The 26,997-nt window shown below is 38.0% G+C and overlaps 1 protein-coding gene across 1 annotated transcript; it reads left to right on the forward strand.

Moving 5' to 3' along the window:
- The first annotated feature begins 455 nt into the window (after positions 1–455).
- Positions 456–26,997, forward strand: CYP19A1 (cytochrome P450 family 19 subfamily A member 1). The gene is made up of 9 exons (XM_072625029.1): positions 456–756; positions 3,948–4,098; positions 13,972–14,126; positions 16,326–16,502; positions 18,530–18,644; positions 21,178–21,292; positions 23,093–23,255; positions 23,684–23,925; positions 26,032–26,997. The coding sequence occupies exons 1-9, from the start codon at positions 612–614 to the stop codon at positions 26,275–26,277; spliced, it is 1,509 nt and encodes a 502-aa protein (XP_072481130.1). The 5' UTR covers positions 456–611; the 3' UTR covers positions 26,278–26,997.

Raw genomic sequence — 26,997 nt, forward strand, 5'->3', positions numbered from 1 at the left:
AGTGAGAACTGTAGAATCGAGTTCAAATTAAATCATCTGAGGGCCCCGAACAAAATCTCTTCAGTATCCTAAGAAGCAACGTCTTATCTTGGAAGCTCACAGTTTGTAGACCTGGGTTTGGACAAGGGAGTGAAGGGAGAAGGCTTTGGTTTTGGTTTTGAAAGGCAGATTTTCAAAATAGAACCTTCATTTGAGCTCACGAGATGATTCAATCTCTGGAATGAACTTCATCTCCTTTTATTTTGGTTAGAAATTTGGTGCCCTAGCTAGTGTGCACGTCACTCTTCTAACTCAAGGGCAATTGTAAAGATATCAAAGTCTTATCGGGTCAAGTGTCTAAAAGAACCTGAAAAAGACTACCAAGGTCAGGAATTATTTCAAGCCAAGAAGTCTATCTTCTAATTGCTTGTTTTGACTTGTAACTACAAATTTGTCTTGTCTAAGTGTCCAATCATATTATAAATTAGAGCTTACACTTGGTGGGGATATCTGTACTATAGGGTACTTTGCAGGGGAATGTGAGTTGTAGCTTAACTTTAATTGGACTTCTCCATGACTTCTGCCATTCTGTAGGCTTTCAAACAGTATTCCCCGAAAGCAAGAAAGACAAGATGATCCTGGAAATGCTCAACCCAATGCATTACAACCTCACTGGCATGGTACCTGAGGCAATGCCAGCTGCTATTATGCCCATCCTCCTCCTCACCTGCTTTCTCCTCATGCTTTGGAGTTATGGAGACACTTCCTCAATACCAGGTAAAATGGAGATGAAAAGTATTTCTTTTTGTAGCTTAGCAGAAAGTTTATTTGGGCTTTGGGGCTACAGAGATGGAAAAATCTTGCACAATAGCATAAAGGCAGGATAAAAGACCACCAGCTCAGTGTGAAACCTATGGCCAGGGTTCTCCTGTAGAACTGTGGAATTGAAGTAGTCTTCTAGATAATCCAAGTCAAATTTTTGTTTTTAAGTCAGTTGTCAGGACCCTTAAAAATCCATCCAGTCCTTTAAAAGCACCTATATAAATGCCTCAGTTCTACACTTCACTCTTTCCTAAGGTACATTTGTCAAAAGTATCCTCTTAAACTGAGGCTTGAGATGAGGTAGAATGAGGGGATGTTGAAAATTGAATTCTAATTCCTTTTTTTTTTTAATGACAGCTTTCATTTCATTCCACTTTTTCTTAGCAGGTGAACTCTGGACAGCCTTCAGCAGCTCTTTCAACTTTCCCTCCCACTTTGCCTCCAAACTCCCTCCCTCTTTTCCCACTACCCTACTCTTTCCTCTTCTCTTTCTCAAGAAGGGTGGTCAGGCTTAGTGATCAAGGCTGGATGGGTGCTGAGATAGAGAAGGGAGGGAAGGAATTGTCTTCATTCCTTTCATTTTCCATCTTAAGTTCTGCTATGAACTACCACAATGAAATCCATAGAGAGAGAAAACTAGAAAATTGAGACGATTATCCAGATTTTGCAAGTCACAAGCCCTACAGAGCTGTTGTTTTGGGGATTGCCCAGATGATTTCCTGTGAGTATTTGTCTTTAGTTTTTAGCTAAAACTTCTCATGGCAGGACTCTCAAAATGTGTCAAATATTGTCTGTAACTGTGGATCACAATCATGTTTATTAAGCTTTTGAAAGTCTGGTCTGCACAGCCAGAGATAACTAGGCAAGTTAGGGTAGAACAAAATGCCTAGCCTTGGCAGAGTGGCTAAATAATTATGGAATTTTTTCCCCTGAATTATCCAAATAATTGCCTGCCACTCCACGTGCCTCAGCCTGGTACTTTGGGCTAGTTTAACAGCTGATTTTGACAAGAGCACAATTTGGTCAGTTGACATACAACTGATCGTTAGAGTGGGCAAAAAAATCTGATATTTCTGTGTGACTATCAGTGGATTAATTAAGCCGCATTGGGATGATTAGTTTCACAGTCTATAAGTTCCCAGTGCTTTATTTGGTTTGCTGAATTAAGCTATGGCTTTTATTAACTTTATCTCTCCATTTTAAAATTTTAAGTGATTTTTCTAAATAAATATTAGGGTTATGGTGACACAGTGCCAAACATTAGGATGAAAAGTGAAAAATTTAGAATTTCAGTCACTTCTTTCCATATCTCTAGATGTTATCAAATTATATAGGTTAAAACATCCAGATATTTTAATGTATTTTTGCTTTCATTCAGATGGTTAGCACCATGTAAAAATAGCCTAAAATGATTCCCTAAAGTGTAAGTACATGGAAATCTTACCTCTTAAGACATATGCATAAATCTAGTTATAAAAATGCCTTTAGAATTTATTATTGTTCATGTTATAAAATAATTGCTTCTATTAAAAGCTGATGAAAACTGGTTGGTCAATTCTTTGATAGAACTGTGTGGGATGATTGAAATATAAAAGCTGCTTGCTGAGTTCAAAGACTTGTGCTATTATTAAAAAAATCTTCTATAAAAACAACTATGTATCGTTTTCTTATTTTTTAAATTCACATGTCTGTGTGTATGCACATACACGTGTGTGCATGTGTGTGTAATGATCATTTTGTTTCCTTGTTTTTTATCTGATAGAAAATGACAGTTATCTTCTTAGGGGATGGAAGAGAGGCTGTCTTTGTGGCTACTCTAACCTAGTCATTGTAAAACTAAGTATTGGTAGCTATTTGGTGAATCGAGAACTAAACAACCAGTTCAGATAATTTAGATCAAAGTTTATATTAGCAAGACTGCTAAAAAAAATTGAAAAGCACCAACTTAGAATCAGACAAGTTGGATTCTAATCCTAGGTCTGCCACCAGTGAGCTATCCGACCTTAGGTAGGGGACTTCACGTCCCAGGGCCTCTGTTTCCTCATTTGCTACACGAAGGGGTAGGACTAGATGATCATCCAGCTTCAGAATTTTATATTTCTGTGACTGCACATTTAATTCTATAAACTTCAAGTTTATAGGCTGGTGATGAAAAGGATGTTTCATAGCACTCCCTTCCCATTAAATGCAATGTAATTGATAGTTTGAGATTAAAAGGAAGAAAATTAGAAAGCTTATTTTATAATAAAGCCACAAAACTATCTCAAAATTTAAAAAATCTTTTTACTACAACTAGTTAAATTCACATCACTTCTTTTTGAGCTTTAAAATGAACAGTATATAAATTTTTTCATCAGTATGATGAATTAAGTTCCCTTGTAATTCTCTGGATGTGTTTGCATAAGCAATGTGAAGAGTGAATTGAGTCAATTATTTGAATTCAAAACATGTATTCTTTGGGGAAGGGGGGGAACAGGGTGGGGAATAGATTGTTGGACCCAGATTATTCAGATTGGGTGGCATTGATATTGGCGTTTATATTGGCGTTGATCAGGCATTGGATACTTTGACCTACTTTGTTTAGCTTAAAGTTTTCCTTTACCAATGAAACAGTGTTTAAAAGTGAGATTACATGCCTTAATAAACATTATTATCATCACAGAGTTGTAGGACTTACTTGATCTGTTAATTCAATAATCTGTTAATTCAAACTCTAAAATGACTATTCAGTTTAATCTGAATCTTTTGTTAATCTTTTTAACACAAAAGCCAGACTTAGAGTATTATTAGACAATTAAAATGGTTTAACTATCTTTCTTTCACTAAGATTCCTGTGTTTGTTGCCTTATCAGCTATAGACAAAATTATCCAAAATGAGAAATCAATGTACCTCCAGCTCATTTAGGCTTTAGTAGGACTGATATTAAATTGAACTACTTCATTTACTTAATTATCCCTTATTTATGAAAGAGAAAAATCCATCAAAGTAATACTGCTTAAATTAAATTAAATTTAAATTAAATTTTCATGGGAGTTCAAGAATTCGCATTAGAATTCAGATGCAAAAAAATTTGCATGATGTAAAAATAACATCTTATTTTTAATGTGGGCTAAGACAGCGATTATAATTTGAATATTTTTTCTAGGTCCTGGTTACTGTATGGGAATTGGGCCCCTCCTTTCACATGGCAGATTCCTATGGATGGGAATAGGCAGTGCCTGTAACTATTACAATAAGATGTATGGTGAATTTATGAGAGTATGGATCTGTGGAGAGGAGACACTCATTATAAGCAAGTAAATATTTTTTAAAATCTTTTAAGAAATAATATTATAAAGTTTTAATTTGACATTTTATCTTGAATAATAATTATTTCGTTATCTTAAGATGTTTTCTATGTTTGTGTAATTACAAGTAAAGTAAGATACATAGCTGAGCAGTTTATCTGATAAAATTGAACAGTATAGACAGACTGAATAATTTAGGTTTTACTCAAATTGACATCTTTATAGGCAAAACAACTGGAAAGTTGAGTTGTTCTCTTAACAAATCTTGACAGAGGATTTGTAGGTATGTAACACAAATATTAACAAAGGTTTTAAAGCCAATGTTACAAGTTGAATTAACAGTACTGTTGGATTATAACAAAAACAAATCTGAGTTTGTCCAGTTTGCTTGAGGGAACGACTTAATGTATTTACAATTCTGTGCTACTCTGTTCTGCCAAATGGACAGAAAAACGAGCCAGCTGCACTTTACAGTTCAAGTTGCTTATGTGGAAAACAGGATTGTACATGGTCTACCTGATGGGTAGAAGAAAGCAATTTCTGAATAAATTACTGAGAAAAAAGTTTTGAGAGATTGAATTGTCGAAATTGCCTTTCTAATGCTGGTCTAATTTTGTCTGTGATATGGCAGCCAAAATAAGTTAATATGATTTTAGGCTACTTTAAGAGAGGCACAGTGTTCTTCCTGACCCCAGAGAGAAGAACTAGGAACAATGAAAATTGCAGAAAGGTAGATTTAGACTACCTATAAGGAAACATTTCTTAATAATTGAAACTATCCAAGAATGGGTCACTCTCTCAGTAGATAAGTGATCAAAGGATATGGACAGTTTTCAAAAGAATTGCAAACTATAAATGGCCATATGAAAATGTGCTCCAAGCCACTAATAGTGAGGGAAAGGCAAACTTTTAAGTCTCTGAGGTTTCACTTCACACCCTAGGAAGCAGCAAAAAACATGGGGAAAAAGTGAGAGAGTGGACAGAACACCAGGGCCTGGAGTCAGGAAGTCCTGAGTTCAGATTTGTCTTCAGACACTTACTAGTTGTGTGACAGCAGGCAAATTACTTAGCTTCTGTCTGTCCCAGTTTCCTCATCTGTAAAATATTAATGTTGAGAGAGCTGTGAAGTGTTCCAGCCTTTCTAGATTTCATTATAGAATTAAACAAACAAAATGTTTAAACCATCCATATTCTTTGACCCAACAATACTCTTATTGGACATGTATTCTCAAAGAAATCAAAGGCAAAAATGACTGAATATATACCAAAACATTCATAGCAGCATTCTTTGTGGTAGCAAGAATTGGAAACAAAGTGGGTAACCATCACTAGGGCATGGTTGAAAAGGCCATGGTATATGGATGTGATTTAATGTTATTGTGCAGTATGAGATTATGAATGAGGAACTTAGAGAAACATGGGAACCTGTGTGTGTGTGTGTGTGTGTGTGTGTGTGTGTGTGTGTGTGTGACTATGACGATGTACATGGAAAGATCACTCGAAGGAAGATGATCCTGGATGATAGGAAAACCAAGGAAAGTTCTATAGAAGAAAGAAATGAAATTTCTTTCTTCCCTCATGGGGGGTTTGGGGAGGAAAGACTACCAGGGAAGAATATTATATTGCAGAATATTGTCAGACTTGATCTCTATTACCAGATGCTTCTGTTTAATTGCTTTTCTTTGTCTCAATGGAAGGTTCAATTTGAAGAGGTGGGCTGGTAAACGAATGTGATGGAAAAACAAAACTCAACATAGATAGAGAACCGGAAGGGACCTTACACACCATCTACTCCAAGAGTTCTTAACTTGGAGTCTATATACTTGTTTTAAAAATATTTTGATAACTTTATTTCAATATAATTGGTTTTCTTGGTAATATATTTTATGTATTTTTAAAATTCCATGGCAGCTAAGTTGCACAAGTCATTGAATTGCTTCCTGCCTCAGTTTCGTCATCTATAAAATGGGGATGATAATAGAACCTACCTCCCCCATGGTTGTTGTGAGGATAAATGAGAGAATATTTGTAAGGCACTTTGCAAAACTCAAAGCATTATATACATGCTAGCTATTGTTACTATTACGAATTTTAAAATGTTATTCTGAGAACGATGGTGGTCACGTAACCACTTAGGGCCACAGCAACTCTAAGACTGCCAGTTGCAATGCAAGTGTTGATCTCCATTTTTAGAAAGAATTTCCTATGCCCATGAAATTATGGGTCTGTTAAAAAAAAAGTAAGCAAAGCACTTTTGCAAATTGTCTTACTTCAGGTCAAGACTATCAATTAATAAATTGGTACTTCAATATACTAAATAAGACCTTCATAGCCCAAAAGAATTATCAAATGTTAGTGCTGGAATTTAGCGATATCTTCCTGGAAGTAGTCATGCGGAGGAAAACTGGGGAGGAGGCAGAACTGATATCTGGATGTTTGAGCTTGGTCTACAAGGCTTTGACTATCTGAATTATTTTCTTTGATATTCAGGTGACATTGTAAATCCCAGAAATGCCTATTAAAAAATGTTTATGTGATTTCATGCAAACAGCCACCTTAAAACATCTTAATAGCCAAAACGTACTGATTGATTTTTGCCCCATCTTCCTATCTTGGACAGACTTCGGGACAGCAAGTTGAAACTCATTTTCTATCTGAACTACTAATTTATACACATTTAGAAAGTCAGTATTTTGGCTACTTATGTCATCAGCTGTTTTAAGAATGACCCCTTCACTTTGGAACCTTGGCTGGTAGAGGAGGATACCTACTGTGGCCCACTCAATTTCCGACCCCTCACCATTAGCCACTCTTGCCTGCCCAATGTCCTGCCTGTCCCACCTGGGCTTCTGTCTACCTTGACATCTTCTTTCCTCCTCAAACAGGTGAAATGGTCCCCTTAACTTCAGGGTTTCTGGCCTGAGTTGATGGTATCTACCAGATTCTCAAGGGCTAGAGGAAGTTTGAGTCACAGTTCAAAGGTGTGTTGGTTGAACCAATCCCAAGGGCCTTTCATGGGAGGAAGGTTTTTCTAAAAAGAAAGGTACCAGATTCTGAATTTAGACTGCCTGAGAGAGCTTCCAGCCAGGTAACCCTGGCTGTCATGGAATTACCTGCCCTTCTGTATTACTCTGAAAGAGCTTTCTTACTGGACTCAATTGACAAGCTCAATCAAAATCCAGCTTTTTAGAGTTGTGGGGGAAGAGAAGACCCTCACAGGGATAGAATAAAGAAATGTCTCTGAGGGAAGCATTAGCCCAGCAACAGATTCAAGATGAAGCATTTACTCCTTGATTAAACCCTTTGTCTTCTAGGGTGGTTTTTGAAGCCAAATGCAGACAAGCTCTACTTTTGGAAGGAAAGAGCTTGCAGGCATCACAATTTTATTCCTTTTTTAAGAAATATTTTGAGAAATAAGTTATACAGCATCACTAGAAGGAGAGTTCTATAAACAATGAAGCCCTGCTGGTGTGGCCTCAGACAAGTCACTTGACCTCTCTGATACCCAATTTCCTAACCCTAACCCTAACCCTAACCTTCAAGGGTGGAAGCTGGACAAGATGACCATTCTCGTTCTAATGTTACGCTCCGGTGAACCTTAATGGAGCCAGGGAAGCTTATTTAAGCAATGATGTCTTCACAGCCTCCTTGTCCCACCCCCATCTTTCCATTTCCCTTCTTGTCCTCTTTGCCCAAACTTTTCTCATGCACATTCATTTGCCTTTAATCCCTTCCCAGGTATGTCACTCTTTTGTTGAAGGCAAACTTCCTGGGAGAAAGTGTTTGTCTCCATACCTTTTTTTCCTGCTGACTCTTCAAGTCTTATCCAGAGCTGCTAGTACCTCTTGGAAAGACCCCCTTTTGACGCTAAAAGACTTTTTTCTAAGAAAATGTTGTTGGCTTTTTTCCCCGTCTCTTTTGAAAATTTAGTTACATGGAAGCTATGGCTAAACTTGGAGGGAATCAGTTACCTAGGTCAGATTAGTCCCAGCTTTCTATAGAGTTGAGATAGAAATAGAAATACTTTCTGGAAACCACTTCTGTCCTTGCAGAAAAACAGATACATCAAATGCTGAGATGTAAGGCAGGCTTAGAATTGGTTTTGGATGACCTTAAATGGACCAGGTTGATGTGACCATTTATTGTTGAGTGGGTCTCCTTCCCCATCACATTGAAAATGTATTAAGGCTATAAAGAAATAAGACTAATTTCACAGGCTTTGTATCTTACAAGGACAAGGAAGAGGGGCTGGGTGGGCAGAGAACTTGGAGATGGCTCAGGGCCTTCTGGTGTGGAAATTTCCTCCACCAATGCAGATTGCGACTTGTCTATGATTCATTTAAGTGAGTTGTTTGACTGAGGCCCTGGAAGGCTAAGTGCAAAAACAAGCATTTATTAAGTGTCTACCCTATGCTAAGTGCCTTACAAATATTTTCTCACTTGTTTTTCATAATAATCTTGGGGGGAGGCACTATTATCCCCATTTTACAGTTGAAAAATTGAGGCAGACAGAAGTTAAGTGATTTACCCTGGAATATTCAGCTAGGAAATGTATAAGGCTGTATTTTGAACTCAGATCTTCCTAACTCCTGGCCCAGGGCTCTATCCCCTCTACTACCTAGCTGGCTAGGATAGCTAGCACTCCTTTAATACTTGAACATTTTCAAAGTTCTTTACAAATGTTTTCTCATTGCAGCCTCATCCTAACCCTAGGCAATGGGTGCTACTATGCCTATTTTACAAGTGAAGAAACTTAAGCAGACAGAACTTGCCCAGGGTCACACAGTTTGTAAATATCTAAGAATGGATTTGAACTCAGGTCTTCCTGACTCCAGGTCTAGCAGTCTGTCTAGCGCTCTACTTAGACTTTCTTTACCTAGCAGACAACTAGTTATTCTCAGAGGCAGAATCTGAACCCAAGCCTTCCTGACTAAATCTAACACCCTTATCATGTTGTCTTTCCAGACCAAGGTCTTCATAACAATGAAATTGTCAGGTTATATAAAATGTAAAAATATATAGAAATCAATCAATTAGCAAGGACTTACTAAGTTCCTCCTCTGCGCCAATCTCAGTGGAAGTGTTAGTGATACAGAGCCAAAAGCAAAGCAGTCCCCGACCTCGAGGGGTTTGTTTATGTTCTAACAAGGTAGACAACATGTGTGTATTTATATATGCACGCAGTTTATGGTAGGTACTTAATAAATGGTTATTGAGTACGTATATACAGCATGTACTATATATGTGTATATAATGACCATGTATACACTGGCTGTCTATAAGGGTGTATACCGTCCCTAGAGAAGAAAGCTCTAAAAGTGAGGGGAATAAGACAATACTCCTGAAGAAGGTGGTCTCATGGGAAGCAGAGATTCCAAGGTTAAGAGGCGAAGACGCGTGTTCCAGCTATAGAGAGCAACCAACCCAAAGGCACAAGGCAGAACACAGAGTGTTGTGTGGGTGGGCCTGGGGGGAGTGGGGATTGACTCATACAACTGGACTACAAACATGTGATCCACCCATATCGAATGCTTCTGTTGCAAGAATTTTGTCCAAGACATTAGTAATGACTGGTGTGTGTGTGTGTGTGTGTGTGTGTGTGTGTGTGTGTGTGTGTGTGTGTGTGTGTGTGTGTGTGTGTACACAGTAGAAACTGGTTATAAATAATAGAGATAGCCCTGTAAGGAATCTCAGGGACCATCTCATTTTATCCCCTCACTTACAGTTGAAGAAACCGAGGCCTGAGGGAGTTGAAGTGACTTGCCAAAGTGTACAGATGGGTGTGCATTAGATGTAGGATTCAAATCCAGGTCTTCAGACCCCAGGGGCCATGCACTATGGTTTTTGTCAGTTCCTTAGTAGACAAAACATTGGATATGAAGTTAGAAGACCTCAGTCCAAATGGAAATTCCGCTGCTTACAACCCACATGGTCTTGGACAAGGTCTTCCCCCATACTGGGCTGCAGTTCCTTTAACTGTAAAATAAAGTGATTGGACTACTAAAGTAGAGCTCCAGCTCTGAATCTGTCATTCTACAATCCCTCTCTTTTTTGTTCTTGATTCTTATTTAGTTTCTGACTCAGCATTTTTAAGATGTTAGCTCCCTCTATTGGACGTTATTTTCAGGCAACAGAACAATTTACTGACTGAAGGAAACATACAGACAACCAAAACAAAAAAAAATTATCAATTCTTTTTTTTTTGCATTTTTCTTGCATTTCATATATATATATATATATATATATATATATATATATATATATATATATATATATATATATATATATATATATATATATATATGTGTACAGAGAGAGAGAGAGAGAGCACAGGGAGTTCACCACCAAATCTCTGCTGTCATTATAAGCAGTATTGGGGCAGGTAGTAAATCTGGGATCTCTGATCTCTGTATTTTGAAGTATCCAGGTCCCATATAGGGTGGCTTTTCCATCTGAGCCAACAGTTTTATTCTATTTGCTGTACTGTCTACATTGAAGGAAGACCCTAGAATGAAATACAAGAATTTTTGTCATCTTCATTTGTTTGTGAAAGAGAAGAAAAGACTTTACAAAACTCGGTATTGTTTAACACATTAGGTTATTTGGGATGAAGCAGGAGAATATTATCTTTAACTCTCGGTGCTTTGATTCAAAGATGGAATCTTTTTTCTGAAAGATTTTTGTTTCATTAGGATTCAGACTTTAGGTTACCTATGCCTTCGATTGTTTTCCTTTATTTATTCTGCTATTAATTCAAATGTTTGTTAAAAGAGGCATTTCAGTGAGGCTGATTAACCAGGATGAAATTGTTCAGGCTTCTAGCACACACTTAAATCGAGGCATGGGTAAGTAACTGCATAATTCAAGATAAAAAACAACTCCCAACGTTGCCAAACAAAAACGTGTCCATTTATGTGATGAGGTCTGCTGAAAAGACATAAGTGATATCTGTATGGACGTGATCTGATGTTATTTAGCCCATCTCAACCATAGTTTCCTCACCTGTGAAATAATGGCGCTGAGGTTCAGCCAAGCTAATACGTGTAAAGTGCTTTGCAAATCTCCAAGCCCTATATACATGCTAGCTATTATTATCAAAAGAATTCTGATTAATGTTAAAACTGATGTCGTCCTAAGGGTAACGAATGTTGTGATGAGGGGTTAATTGTATTCTTTAAATTCGGTTTCTTTCTAATTGTACCCAGATGGGATAAGTTTCCCTTGATTGATAACTGTTCTCATCAAAACGTTCAGTCTAGGTCTCTACAACCAAAATGATAATGGAAGACTGAAAAAAAATAACCTCTAGGAGTTAACTCATAGTGCATATGGCAAACACACACACATACACATACTGTTCATTTTTCACAATATATGAATCACTACCTCCATCCTTCATTTTACTTTGGTCATGCAGAGCTGGCCATGCTCTAATTCCCTTTGCTGTGTCTCCAATCCAATGGAAGAACTGCCTGCTTTTCGCTGATACGTATCCATTTCTGGTAATTCTTCCACAATCTTCCCCTGTGGAGTTTGGAGCATGGGCCAAAAACTGCCTCTACTAGTTTGTATGGCCTGATCTGTAGCAAAATTGTATCCATGAGCACTCTGCGGGTTTATCCTTCATCCTTGGTAGAGCTGTTAAGGATAGTAAGTGGCTCATAAATGTTTTTTGATTGGTTGATTGATTGATTAACTGATTCAGTCAGAGCAGAGCTGTCACACGCCAACAGATTAACTGACCTCTTCCACAGAACTTTCTCAATCAATTAGTCAAATCAATAAGCACTTATTAACTTACGGTGTTCTAGGTACTGTACTAAGCCATGGGGATGTAAAAGCAAAGAATGAAACAATTCTTACTCAAGGAACTTCCTTCTTAGAAGATCTCTTGCCCACAGGAATTTACTTTCATTCTCGATTTCTTCATCATGCAGGGAGTCCATCTAAGAACTGCTAGCTGGTGAAAGCTGGTACTTTGGATTTGGAAAATAATGGGACCGCAGTGGTCTGCATTAAAAAACTGACCTGAATTATTGACCTTGCTCTGTTTTATTTTTATTTTAGTTTACCCTGCTACAACAGAGTGATCATTCAAGTTCTCATTTCTATCATGGACATGCGTGCCATTATCATGAACCACCTACTATACTATAGGGTTCTATATATACTATACTCTATAACCGGTGGGTCACAATGGGAATCTTGACACCTTGTCATTGTCGTATAGCTCACGAGACAGTTCCTCCAGATGTAATTTTGGTTCAGCTTCTGAGCCACCAGGCAGGGCATGTTGCCAAGGAAACAGGAAAAATTCCTTAACAGGAAAAAATTCCTTCAACCTTGAGAGACTGAAATATGATGGCAACCACTGTAACAATGCCAAAGGCCCCCTCTTTCCCTCCTCTTCCTCTCTATCTATCTTTATAATTCTTTAAAATCTATCTCAAATCTGAATAGAAGAAACCAAACTTGACTAGAAACTATGGGTAGTGGATGGTGGTATTAGGGGGACAACTTTTGGTGGAAGACTAAGACAGTGAGGTCTTAACCACGTAAGTGTCTGCTCATTGTCTTTTCCATTCTTACAGAAGGATGGATAGAGAATCTTCCGGGTTGTCTTAGTATAGGGATCTCCAATCTGTCAGAAAGCTTAAAGGAGGCAGGGCACCATCCTGCACGTAGCAGGCAGCATTTGAGGAGTTGCAATTTGGTTTGGGGTTTTTTTTTGTCCACTTGGGGTTTGTTTGTTTGGTTTTTTTTGTCCACCAAAATGTCTGGGGATAAGTTCAAGACTCTTTTGCATTTCACCTTATTGTTCTTTTCACCAAACTGTTTCCACAATCTTTACAATTCTTTACAGCATCATAAAATATTTTCTTGGTGTGTTCTAAAAAAGCTGATTTAACCTTTAGTATCAATCAGAGCATTTATTAAGAGCCTACTGTAATCCAGGCACTGTGCTAGCTGCTGGGTATACAGACACAAAAAAAAATGAAACAATTTTACTCTCATTGTGTTTGTGTGTACGTCCTTCATTGCCAAAGAAGACCATGCCATCAGGGAAAAAATGACATGACTTGAACTTGACTTAGTTTTGAGTGAGAGGGCTGTGCAGGTCACCAGCCTCACTTCTCCTCCAGAGCCATCTGAATCCAGTGACCAGATATTCATCAGGATGACTGGAGATGACCCAGGATGAGGCAGTTGGGGTTAAGTGACTTGCCCAAGGTCACACAGATAGTGAGTGTCAAGTGTCTGAGGTGAGATTTGAACTCAGGTCCTCCTGACTCCTGCACTGGTGCTCTATCCACTGCACCACCCAGCTGCCCTGCACTCTCATTACTATTTACCAATAAATGCATGATACTTAATTACAGAGTACTTAGGGAGAGAGGTCACTAGAAGCTGGAAGGGAACAGGTAGGGCTCTGTGTAGAAGGCAGTATTTGAGCTATGCCTTGAAGGAAGGACAGGAATCCATCATATGGAGGTAAAGTAGGAATTCATTCCAGACGTAGGTGACAGACAGTACAAAGTCACGGAGATGGGAAATAGATTGCTGTAAAAGAGGAAGAGAGTGAAAGCCAATTTGGCTGGACCATAAAGTATAGGAAGAAAGTAATGTAAAAGCCTGAAAAGATGGATTAGGGCTGGGTTGTGAAGTGCCAAACAGAGGAGTTTAAATTTTATCTTTGTGACAATAGGGAGCCATTGGAGTTTATTGAGTAGGGAAGTGGCATGGTCAGACTTGGGCTTAAGAAAAATCACTGACAGTTTGTGAAAGATAGCATATGTATGAGTCAGTTGATATTTGTAAGATTATGTTTGTTAAAGAGAATTTCCTAATAATAGAAATTTTCTATATTTTTTCTCTATTCAGGTCTTCAAGCATGCTTCATATAATGAAACATAGTCACTATATTTCTAGATTTGGAAGCAAACTTGGGTTACAGTGTATTGGAATGCATGAAAATGGTGTCATATTTAATAACAACCCAGCTCTCTGGAAAGTTATTCGACCTTTCTTTACAAAAGGTAATCAAGTTATTTTAGGCTTACATCCTTATTTTACTTTTTTCCCCTCTGTGGATGAATTTTAATAATTCTACTGAATCCTGTTTTTTGTGGACTGAGGTGCCAATCTGAGTTTTAGCTTTCTCTTTGGATCAGAATGGCTCCTTCACGGGACAGAAGGCGAGAAAGTCTCTGCATGTTTGATTAGTTCAATTTAGAATTGTTTGTCCCTAGCAAGTTTTCTCTTTATAATGACAAATAACAGGCTTGATCAAATTGATCAGATGTTTTGGAAGTAATAGAATAATGAATGACAGATCATAGAAGTCATAGAGCTGAGAGACATTACAGGTGAAAACATACAACTTCCTCATATTACATATGACAAAACTGAGAAACAAAGAGGTTAAGAGATATGTCCCTCTTTATTTCAAATCTGCTTCTGAGATATATGGGTTGTGTGATTCTGGGCAAGACGCTGATCATCTCAATGACCCAGGCAAATGTCTGAGACTAGAAGTTTCAAAGAAGGTGTTCCTGTGCTCTGGGAGGGGAAGTTCCTCACCGAGAGCTTCCAATATCTGTGAAATCACACACATGCTCCCTTCCCTGCAAAACACTCAACCATGGCACAGAGTCAGCACCTGAGCTCACCCCTAGGAACTCCCAATCCAGTACTCGTGCCACTGGACCACTGGAGGCTTCAGAGCAAACTGAGATGTTCTCAGTATACATTACTTTGAGGTAAATACTGAGGAAGATAGGTATGCCTTGGTATAATTCATTCTTCAATGCCTGTGTCCAAGACAAAATACTGTTCTAGATGGACCATGGATCTGTACTTGTATGGTTATTTTAATATTCAGATGTTGTGTAGGTATAACTGGAGTGTACTGTGCCAAATAGCTGTCTCCCTTTTAGCTAAACTATATAGCAGATGAGACCCCATTTCCATGGCTTCTAGAATAGGAGAAAAGTGAGCAAATGTCAAGCAAGCCCTCATCCAGATGTTCATCTTCATGGCTACTGAATTATAAAACTGCTACAGCTCTCCTGAAGACAGCCCTGCCTTCTCCCAGACCTGACACATGTTGGAGAAAATGAATCTTTGAGGGCTACACTGATCTAAGTGAATGCAATGGGGGGAAGGGCATATTTCCGGTATTTTCCTTATGAGTATTTATGATCATCACCCCTCCCCCTGCACCAGGGTCATCCAAGTCAAAAAGGATCAAAGGGTCATAGATTTAGATTTGTCAGAGCCATTAGAAGTCACCTAGTCCAATGCCTTCATTTTCAAGATGAGGAAACTGAAGCCCAGAGAATTTAAGTGGTTTTCCTAAAGTCACATCTGTAATAAGTGACAGCTGGAATTTTCCAACCTAGGTCTCTGATCACAAATTCAATACTCTTTGCTCAGACTTATTAAGAGCAGCTAGTCTTCACCAACAACTTTCCTGGCACTAAAGAGATAATCGGATTTTACGTTAATTATCAGGCTCCCTTTGACATCTTTACCGTAGGCCTACAAGAAGCCTAAGAGATGCATGGATTATAAAGAGTCCACAAAACTGGACCCCACCTGACTGTGAGATCAAGTCAATTCACATTGCCTGTTGAAATTAAACTGATGTATTGGTGTTTTAAAGTGATCACTAAGAGTTAACTGTATTTCTTGATGAAACGATCTTTCATTCCCCAAGGTAACAGTTTCAGGGTTATCCTCTGGCACAGCAGAATATTCATTTGGTGGTCTATCCACTGTGTGGCTATGTCTTCTGTAGTGATAGTGAAATGAAGCTGAGGGAGTGTTTCAGGAAACTGGGCCAAGATTCTTGTTCCTGAGGAATTTTTCCCCTGGAACATCCTAGACTCTGGATATCTATCAACATTCATAGCATGTACTATTTCCTTGCTCCACTCTTAACTTCCTGCTGTTTCTGTCTGTGTTGATCCAGCCTTTTGGAGCAAATGCTAAGCATTCCTCTTAAAATTCATGCCTGCCCCGACCACTATTTGTAAGTGAGACAAAAGTTTGTCTTCACAGTATTTCAAGCTCTTTAACACACTAGCAAAATCCCAGAGTGCTGGATGTGCTCAAGCCATTGAGTAACTGGGAGTCTTTAGTTCTATTTCTGGACTGTGGACTTCATCTAACTGAATTATTTTTTATTTTAATTCTGGTTTACTAACTGTTTTATATATATATGTACTTTTTAGCTTTGTCTGGGCCAGGCCTTGTGCGCATGGTGGCTGTCTGTGTTAACTCAACTGTAATTCATCTGGACAAACTAGAGGATGTCACCAATGAATTGGGTTATGTCAATGTGCTGAACCTCCTGAGACGCGTTATGTTGGATACCTCCAATGTCCTTTTCTTGGGGATCCCTCTGGATGGTACTGAAAATCTTGTTCTTGTCGCATTACATTTTGTTCGTTTATTGATGAGAGAGCCATATTCTTCCCTCTGCAAAGAGAAAGGAGAGATCGGAGAAGATTCCTGTATTCATGTTCTGCCCTTGATTATATATTTAACTGATCTTCTGGGTTTTGTTTTTCCAAGTGTATATGTTTTGCTTCCCATATGACTGTGAGCTCTTTTAGGATGAGAACTATTCCTTCTATTTATTTTATATCTGTGTGCAGGTCTGGAATATATATTGCTCTGTCCATAGTGGAAGTTCAGTTCATGTTTAACAAACTGGTACTATTTTGGCCAAATGCTGAAAACAAAGGAGTCCAGTTTGTTAGTTGAGACAGCCTGCTGCCAACCAAGCTGAACTTTTATATACCTCCAACCAATATTTGGGGGGATATGTGCAAGTACCTACCCCCATCCTCCTCCAAAATATATAAAAATGATATCTATATGATTTGAAATGGAGAGCATTTATGTAACAAATGACATTTTAACAAAGCCAAAAAACCTGCAGCTATCATAGGTTGTGACTACGGAAGCAGGGGCCAGAATGATGAGGGCAAGAGTCTCACTATACTCTGCCCTTTTTGTGCCACATCCAAGCCATTGTGTCCAGTGTATGACACCACACTTTAGAAAGGATATTGACAAGCCAGAGCATGTTCATATATGTAAGTGGCCAAAATAGTAAGGGAGTTCAAACCTCTCTCACAAGAGGATGATCTGAAAGAACTGGGGATGCTTAGTCTGGGAGAGAGAAGGGAAAGAGATAGGATGACAATTATTTGAAAAGACTTGAAGGGGTGTAATATAGAAAAGGAATTACACTTGTTCTGCTTGCACCAGAGGTCAGAACTAGGACCAGTGAAATCTGCAAGGAAGCAAATTTCAACTGTATATGACTAAAAGCTTTTTAGTAATTAGAGCTGATTCTGTAAGGAAAGAGCTGCCTCAGGTTCCCTCTCACCGGAGACCTTCAGAGCAGAGCCAGATGAGCACCTACTGGCAATGTTCCAGAAGGGATTGAGCTCTGGATAGAGGCTAGACTGGATGACCTCTTAAGATTCCGTCCAGCTCTCCGAGTCCGAATTCTGTATACCATTCTCCCATCCATACCTCCCTTAGACAAGGAATCCCATGTCCAGTTTGTCTATGCTATATAGCAGTTACCTAATTCTGAACAACCTTAGATCTCAGAAGCACCTGATAATTAATTCAGATAAAAGCTTCATTTTGTATAGGATATTTAAAAGGAAATGAAGCATTGTCAGTTATCTCATGAATGGAGGAAACCTTAATAATGCCAGATAGATTATTTACATTCCTTCATCTTCTCAGGTCATTCACCAAATAGTCATCAACTTCACATTTCAGTCTGTGTTGAAGAGGTCTGGCATCATTTGAGAAAGATAGGGTTTTTTCTCCACATTATTGTGTAATTTGGGCTGTGTAGACATATCTACCTTATGGCTATGTAGACATATCTACCTTATGGCTGTGTAGACATATCTACCTTATGGCTGTGTTCACCTAACAGCATCAAGTGAAGTAAAGATTTTGCAGTTCTCCAACAGCAGAAGAAATAGCGGTTCTCTGCCCCTCCTAGTCTTGGTACCATTCCTGGGACCTTGCCTCCTATAGCTGCCGATTTCAACTCTTCTCCTAGAGAATGGATTTGAATTGTGCGGTCATGGAGGCTTGTCCTATGGTGCATGCGAGACTCTGGCCGATGTCAACAGAACCCAAACGGGAAGCGCTGGCAATTAGCTAGTTCATTTGGCTAACGTAGAGGCATAGATAGGTGAACTGGATAACGGAAAATCTGAATGATGTAGTGTTTCTTACTTGGCTAAAACTCCTACTGAAATCGATATTGCTTTGCCTAATACGGAATCACAGGTAGCTATTAGCTTGCTATTGGAAGTCCTTGGGGAATGTGCTCTGCTCAAAGTAGCCTTCTTCGACTCACATATTACCTACACTGGTTTCTCATTTTTATTTGCAGAAAATGCCATTGTGGTCAAAATACAGAGCTATTTTGATGCTTGGCAAGCTCTCCTTCTCAAACCAGACATCTTCTTTAAAATATCTTGGCTATACAAGAAGTATGAAAAGTCTGTGTAAGTAACACTAACTTTGAAAATTTGGGAGGTCAGATTTCTTTCTTTCTAACCTTGCTTTGTTTGCCTTTCTCTTATAAATGGTATGTCTGAGAGCTGTGCTATAAGTAGGTTATATCATTTTAGCTGTCTTAGACTGGACCACAAAGCAAAGGATGCTATAAGTAGGTTACATCATTTTAGCTGTCTTAGACTGGACCACAAAGCAAAGGATGCTATAAGTAGGTTACATCATTTTAGCTGTCTTAGACTGGACCACAAAGCAAAGGATGCTATAAGTAGGTTACATCATTTTAGCTGTCTTAGACTGGACCACAAAGCAAAGGATGCTATAAGTAGGTTATATCATTTTAGCTGTCTTAGACTGGACCACAAAGCAAAGGATGGGTGTTTTTGATGTGGAACTATATGATATGTTTGCTCTGGAGTTTGGGGCTAGAACACGGTGGTTTTGCTGGAGACTGTGACTGACTCCATTTCTAATATTCAATAATAACTTTTTTCCCTCTAAAGCAGGAGTTCCCAGCCTTTCTTGTCATCATCTCCTTTTGCAGTCTGCTGAAGCCCATGGACCCCTTGCCAGAGTAAAAAAAGGAAATACATAGGATTAAAAAGGAAACCAATTGTATTGAAATAAAGTCATTACCAAAATATAAAAACCCCCAATCATAAAGATCCCAGTCTGCGGACCCTAGGTCTAAAACCCTTGCGGTAGACCACCACTTTTTTAACTCTCAAAAATCAAGCCACTGAGTCAAGTTACAGTTCTGTTACTTCAGAATTAATTTTCAATAACCCAGTTTATAGGGATTTGTAATATTATTTGAGGCTGAAATAGTTCAGGTTAAAAGAAAATGACTAAAACTATAAACAAAACCATGGCACTATGAAGAAATTATTATATGCATGTGTTTTGGTGGTTTTTGGTAGAACTTGAAAATGTCAATAAATTGGGGGTAGTCAGCAGTTTTGATCATGGCCCATCACTTACACTGGCCTAGTCCATTGGAAAGTTGAGCAGTTACAGATCATGGGCTATCTATATACTCAGGAAGACCTGAGTTCAAATATGGCCTCAGATACTGAGCTGTGTGACCCTGGGGAAGTCACTTAACCTCTATTTGCCTTAATCTACCGGAGTACCTCAATCTACTCCAGTACCTTTGCCAAGAAAACCCCATGGACAGTAGGATCCAGGGGGTCACAAAGAGTGGGACACAACTGAACAACAACAACAAATCTCTGACTCTAGGATCAGTGCTTTTGGAAAGCTAGGTGGTTCAGTGGATAAAGGGCTGGGCCAGGAGTCAGGAAGTCAGTCATCTTGCTGAGTTTAAATCCAGCCTCAGACACTTACCAGCTGTGTGACCCCAGGCAATTCACTTAACCATGTGTGCCTCAGTTTCTTCATCTGTAAAATGAGCTGAAAGAAGGAAATGGCAAATCATTCCAGTATCTTTGCCAAGAAACCCCCAAATGGGGTCACAAAGAGTCAATTTTGTATGTGTGTATTTCTATATCTCTATTATCTGTAATTTCATCTTTATGAGTACTCACTCCTCTAGCATACAACCCCTCTATAGATTACCACGAGAGAGCCTTCAGGAGAGGCTGTGGATAAAAAATGAATCACTCACCATCTCATTTGGTGAAGAGTCTTTCAGAATTCAGCTAAGATGCCCTTCATGGAAAAGAAATACATTCTATTACCTGACCTGCACCTAAAAACTTTCCAAACTGTGCTCCACTAGTGTAACCACAGAGAATCCAGAACCACTTCCATGTATAGTATACGTGCATTTTTAGACTATATATTTGGGGAGGAAAGGCTGTGTATTCACTCACATGCATATACTTATGCCCCTATGAGCATTTTATTTGCATGTTATGTATATAGGTGAGTTTATATAGTGTACATGTGTTCTGTGTTTATATATATACATACACACATGTATTATATACACATGCATATACACACCAATGTATATCAGTAGCCTCTAGCTGCTCTAAGTCAGAAGTGTGTCACCCCAGGAGCTGAGTGATAAAACACTCCCAAGAAAAGCTGAAACCAGATTACGATGGGAAATACAATGGCCCATTTCTATTTTGGTTTGACAGCACTGTTTTAGGGATTTCTCTAAGACTATATATATGCAAATATATAAACTTACATACATATATATGCATGTATATATGTTAGCTTTATGAATGACAGGTCATAGCAGTCATATACACATCTACAAACATATACGTGTTAATATTCAGGGTGCCTCAAAAGTCTCAGTGAAGTTTTAAGCTATTAAAATTTCACTAAGATATAGCTTTAGCATATATAAGAATAAACTGGCACCGAGTCTCTGTAATAAAATGAAAAATATATGGAATTCAAATATATTTGTAAAAGTTCAATTTCACTTACTTATTGGCACAAGTGGTTTTAATCAAGATTGAACACCTTATTTAAACAAATGGCAGATTTGGTCTAAAACTGAGATGCACCAGGGTAGATTAATTTTATTTATTTTTATTTCAGCAAAGATTTGAAGGATGCCCTCGAAATTTTAATAGAAGAAAAAAGACACAGGCTTTCTATAGATGATAAACTGGAAGACTGTATGGATTTTGCTTCACAATTGATTTTTGCCCAGGTACAGTCAACAATTTAGCATAGAAATGGGCTCTTACACTTACTCGTATTACATGTGTCTACTTAGTCAAAGTGAAATAATGGACAGAATCATTATCCTACAAGTTTGTAAGAGAGAGGATGATAATCTATATAATTCAAACTAAAATACTTTTTTCTTCAATAAATTTTTTTTTGGCTAAATTATCTAGATAACTGTATGAACCCTACATTTTCGTAAACAATAATCTTAATGTGATGACTAATTTTCTTTGTAGGATATAGATGTGTATAGAGAAATGTATGTATCTATTATGTATATACATATGCTTGCTTATGTACAAGTATTCACATATATATCCATAAATAAGCAGATAGTTATGAACATTAGATGCGGTCTTATTGGAAATTCTTAATCACATACCAGTCTCTTCACAAATCAGATTTCAAAATGCATTGTCTCCTAGCTGGTCTATTTCTGTGCTTCTATAACAAGTAATGAAGACACAGCTAGTACAAGCTGCATTAAATCCATTTAACAACTGGGCTGAAAAAATTCTTTGATTGGTTCTTCAGAAAGATTTCTTTTTTCTAAACAAATATTACTCTCAATTAGCAGTTTGGATTTTATTTCTTTTTAAATTTTGGAGATAAAGGAACTTTTTATCTGGACTAACATCCAAGATTATGAGTCTATAACTAGCTAGACAATGCCTCAAAAACTGGTCGAAATGTGAACATTTCGTTTAACCAGCTGCGTCTTATAAACTATGCCAAACATTTAATTGGACTGCTTCTTATCGAACAGGCTGTGAACTGGCCCAACTGACTATGCTCTAGCATTGTCTAGATATAATCTGGAACCAGAGTAGATGTCTGAGAAACCCATGGAGGGCACTTTTCTGGTTTGTGCATGTGTGTGCACCCATGTTTGCGTGCACATGAATGTGAGCATGTGCATGTGCACAGGGTGTGTGTGGATGGAATGTGTTTAATGGGATCATAAATCTAGTGAGGAAGGGACTTTGGAGAGGTCATTCTAGACCAATACCCTCATTTTATAGAGGAAGAAACTGAGACCTAGAGAGGCTAAGTGATTTAATTTAGGTTATCATACAGGTAATAATGCAATAGAAGCTAGAACTCAAGTAGTCTGTCTCCAAAACCGCTGTGTTTTTCACTCATGTTAGGTGGAAAGGATCTGAAAATGTTGTGTTCAGTAGTCTGGTTCCCTTCTAGTTATCCCTAAAAACCAAGATTTGGGGTACACAATAATTGTTATCTGAAGTCCTGTTTCCAATCACCATGAACACATTTTGTTCTGGTTGCTGAAGAGCCTTCAGTGAAAAATCCTATAACCTTTGGCCCTGGTCACGTTGGCGATGCTACACGCCCTCACTTTATTACATGCAGTAGAGAGCCCCTTTCTCCAGTGTAAGGACCTGCATGCTCTCAGGTATGTACATGCACATGTGCAGACACACACACACACACACACACACACACACACACACCGTTTTTCCATTTCACAATTGAAAATATGATTATGTTATTACCTCACCAAACAAAAGAAAGCCAAATCCTTAAGCTAGACATTCAGGTATTTGGCCGGATGGCTGAATTTTTGAGTTTGCGTCTAAATCCTCAGCTTCATGTGAGTATTTATTACTGTTTAATTACAATGAAAATATGGATTTCCTTGGTTTTTAAACCATTCCCAGATATTTTACAGATTCTCGTTCTGAATGTTAAACCTCGCTCAACTTTCCTCAGCACTTTGATGTTTCCTATCATTTTTTTTTAACTTCTTTGCATTTTCCAGGGGCGTGGAGAGTTGACAGGTGAGAATGTGAACCAGTGCATCCTGGAAATGCTGATTGCCGCCCCGGACACGCTGTCTGTCAGTGTGTATTTCATGTTACTGTTGATCGCAAAGCACCCAAAGGTTGAAGAAGCAGTAATAAATGAAATCCAGACCATTATTGGTAAGAATTATAAAGGAAAGTGTCCATTAAATCAGTGGCGCTAAGAAACGATTTGGTCGGAGGGTCCCCTTCTAATAGCTGAAAAGCTTGAAGTTAAACATAAGACTTAACTTGTCCAGAGAGCAAAGTGATAAAATGATTTTTTTTGCCACTTGATGATCAGACCCTTTAGGGGATATCTTGGGACACTGAAACTTAATTTTCTTTTTCACCAGATAGAATGAAATTATGTGGATGCTAAAAAGCAACCTTATTGGCCGTAAAGTTGTAGGTTTAAAACCAGCAAGGGCAAATGTCCACAAGATTTAAGAATAGACAGGCAACTAAACTCTTCAAAACCCAATCTTTGCAACTGTGATAGATCAGGGGGTTATATTGTAATGAAGATAATATTAACTGCCTGTATTCTTTTTGCAATATTCCTACAGGTGAGAGAGACATTACAATCGGTGATATACAAAAATTAAAAGTGATTGAAAGTTTCATTTATGAGAGCATGAGATACCAGCCTGTTGTGGACTTGGTCATGCGCAAGGCTTTGCGAGATGACGTGATCGATGGTTATCCAGTGAAAAGGGGCACTAACATTATCCTGAATATTGGAAGGATGCATAGACTTGAGTTTTTCCCCAAACCGAATGAATTTACTCTTGAAAACTTCGCAAAGAACGTAAGACACTCTGTCTTGGGCATTTAAACAACTAAAATGTGCCTCTCCTTTAAGTGTCAAATTGAAAAATATTAAAATGCTGACTATTCTGAGTAGGTATTTTTACAGCAAATAGATGTCACCCTTTTTGACTCTTTTTCCTCTCAAGAAATGCACATTTTCCCTTCTTTGGAGCAGAGGCTAATCTGCCCTGTTCCTACTGCCCACCCCAAACCAGCAACCTTTTCACACATTAGAGAAGGGAAGGGGAATGGGGGAGTAGAGAAGAAGAAGCCAGTTACTGTGCTGAGTACTTTACAAATATCTCATTTGCTCCTCACACAAACTCCGGGAGGTAGGAACTATTATTATCCCTATTTTACATTTGAGGAAACTGAGGCAGACAAAGGTTAAATGACTTGCCCAAGGTCAAACAGTTAGTAAATGTCTGAGGCCTGGTTTGAGCTCCATTCTTCCTGATGCCAGGCTCAGTGCCCTATGCACTATGGCACCACCTAAGCAGTGTGGTCCTGTGGAAAGAGAACTGAACTGGAAGAAAGACTCCCTGGTTTACATCTTAGCCCTGTTGCTTACTAATACCCCCACTCCCACCTCCTGCCTATGGCTCTGGATATTTAGCCTCTTTGAGACAGTTTCATTTTCTGTAAAAATGAGATTGGACTAGATCTGATGTGTCAAACTCACTGCCCAGAGAAACTCCTAAGTGTTGCTGGAATCAGATTAAAAATATAATGGGGAAATAGTTAACAAAATGAATAAAATACAATATGATGTAGATAATGTGAGTTTGTGGTTGTATAAGTCAATGTATAACAGGCAGGGATCTGTTTCTATTTGAGTTTGATACCAGTAGACTGAGATGACCTCAAAGGTTCCTTCTAGTTCTCTATATGATTCTCTGATGTCTGAGTACAAATGGTTAACAACAAAAACATTCTGATCGATGTATTGTTTTGTTTATACTATGTCAAACAAGTGTTTTGACTATCTTTTTACACAGAATTAATTTTTTGTCTCCACTTACTAGATATATAACTAGTCATTAAGCCTCTGTGGATCTTAGTTTCATGCTTGTTCTGTAAAATGAAACAGTTTTAGTAGATAAGATCCAAGTTTCAATCTAGGTCCAAAATCCAGTGATTCTATGAATTAAATGGTTATTTTGGTATTATGCAGAAGTAAATAGATCTTAGTGAAAATAAGCACTCTGCCTTAACATAGACTTCATGTATTCATTTGTGTCCGATGGAACAAAAAGTTTTACGTCATTTGATTCATCTTGACTCTTTAGAATGGCCCTAGGAGTAGCAGGTTCCTATTATGTAAATAAATTGTGCTGTTGGGAAAAGGTCAAATTTTTTCATCCCATCTAAATTTACTCATATAGATCCTGATTTGGTTATTTCATGTTTCAGGTCAAAGAATGAACTTAAGTTACTTAGGCAATGAGATTACTTATCCCTCATATATGGAATATAGACTTAGCCAATATGTTATTATCCAGGTAATCAAAGTAAAAATATTTGGGTCTTGAATTAATTGGATTCTGTTTTATGAACTTATTTCTAAATAATGCCAATCATCTGGTTAAAAAATGAGGAAAATCAGTTATTTCCAAATATTTCAAGTTTGGCATTGTGTAGATCAAAATTCTACATATTTGATTTTGAAGAAATTATCCAGTTGTCTGGTGTCTCATAGAAACTGTTTCTGTCTTAGCGATTTAGAAATTAGTGGTGAATCTGAGACATCTTCCATCTTGTTGCCATAAACTTGCCATATTCATTAATATTAGTTGTTAGGAAATTATCTGTGCTGTTTTGCTTTAAAATACATTCATTTGAAAAAAATGGAAGAGCCCATCCAATACTGAAGCTTATATTAGATAAATCAAACTGAAATGGAAAAACTTTTCCAGCTTGATTCACTGTAATTCATACACTAGAAAAGAGCTATATGGCCAGATGACTGGAACCCTGACTCTTGATCCTGATTTGCTTGCTATTAAGATAACCCTTCACAAATCAGACCACCCAAATTTTTTGGTGTTCGATAAATGCCACTTGCCTTTCATATACTTGTCTAATTGTCTATTTGTTCTCACAGGTTCCTCATCGTTATTTCCAACCATTTGGTTTTGGCCCCCGTGGCTGTGCAGGAAAATATATTGCCATGGTAATGATGAAAGCCATCCTTGTTACAGTGCTCAAGAGATTCCGCGTGCAGACATTGACAGGATGTTGTCTTGAACGCATTCAGAAAAAAAATGACTTGTCTTTGCATCCAGATGAGACTAGGGACTTTCTAGAAATGATTTTTATTCCAAGAGATACAGAAAAATGCCGAGAATAATAAAGATGATTATTCAGCATCTTCTTGAGAATATTCCTCATCTGTAGTTCATCTGACAAACATCCACCCTTCCCAGGTAGTATCATTCTTATGGTGAATATTTAGCTACCTATAATATTTTTCAGACCCAGGACTTACAGGTTGTCAGCAAACTGGAATTCTGTCGGCTTCAAACCTCGATAACAAATTAAGGGAAAAAGCATTTTGTTGTTTTGTTTTGTTTTGTTTTGGGTGAAAAATGTTAACAGAGAAAAACTAGCCTTTTTTAAGGACCCAATTCCACAGATGTACTTTGGGAAGGATAGACCCCCAGTAAATCTCAATTCTGAATTGGTATGGGATCTCTGGTGACCTATCTTTAAGAGCTTTTGGATGACTTGCAGATATTATTTAAGGCTGTATGTACCCAAGCAGAATGAATTGGAGATCTCAAGCAACTATCTAGGTGATTTGGGCAAAAGAAATCTGTTATGGATAAAAAAGGATTTGGGCATGAGTCATCCAGCTTTTCCTACACAGATTAAATTTAACAGACAAATGTTTAAAAATGCAGCATTTGACCTTATGTGTACACAACCACAAACTATGTACAGTTAATGCTTGATTATCCATTGTAGAAGGTCAATCAGCTACAGGGGGGGGAAAACACATGTTATATTCTCAAGTTGAATATGAAGACTTTTACATTATCTAAATCTTATGGCACTTGTATGGATAATG

The sequence above is a fragment of the Notamacropus eugenii genome, chromosome 7, assembly GCF_028372415.1.
Source record: "Notamacropus eugenii isolate mMacEug1 chromosome 7, mMacEug1.pri_v2, whole genome shotgun sequence".
Taxonomy (NCBI): domain Eukaryota; kingdom Metazoa; phylum Chordata; class Mammalia; order Diprotodontia; family Macropodidae; genus Notamacropus; species Notamacropus eugenii.

What these genes read in the sequence shown, in the direction of transcription:
- CYP19A1 (XM_072625029.1), top strand. Translation starts at nt 612, where the DNA reads ATGATCCTGGAAATGCTCAACCCAATGCATTACAACCTCACTGGCATG. An exon ending in CTTGGGGATCCCTCTGGATG is followed by an intron (nt 16,503 to 18,529) that starts GTACTGAAAATC and finishes TTTTATTTGCAG; the next exon opens with AAAATGCCATTGTGGTCAAA. An exon ending in TGAAATCCAGACCATTATTG is followed by an intron (nt 23,256 to 23,683) that starts GTAAGAATTATA and finishes ATATTCCTACAG; the next exon opens with GTGAGAGAGACATTACAATC.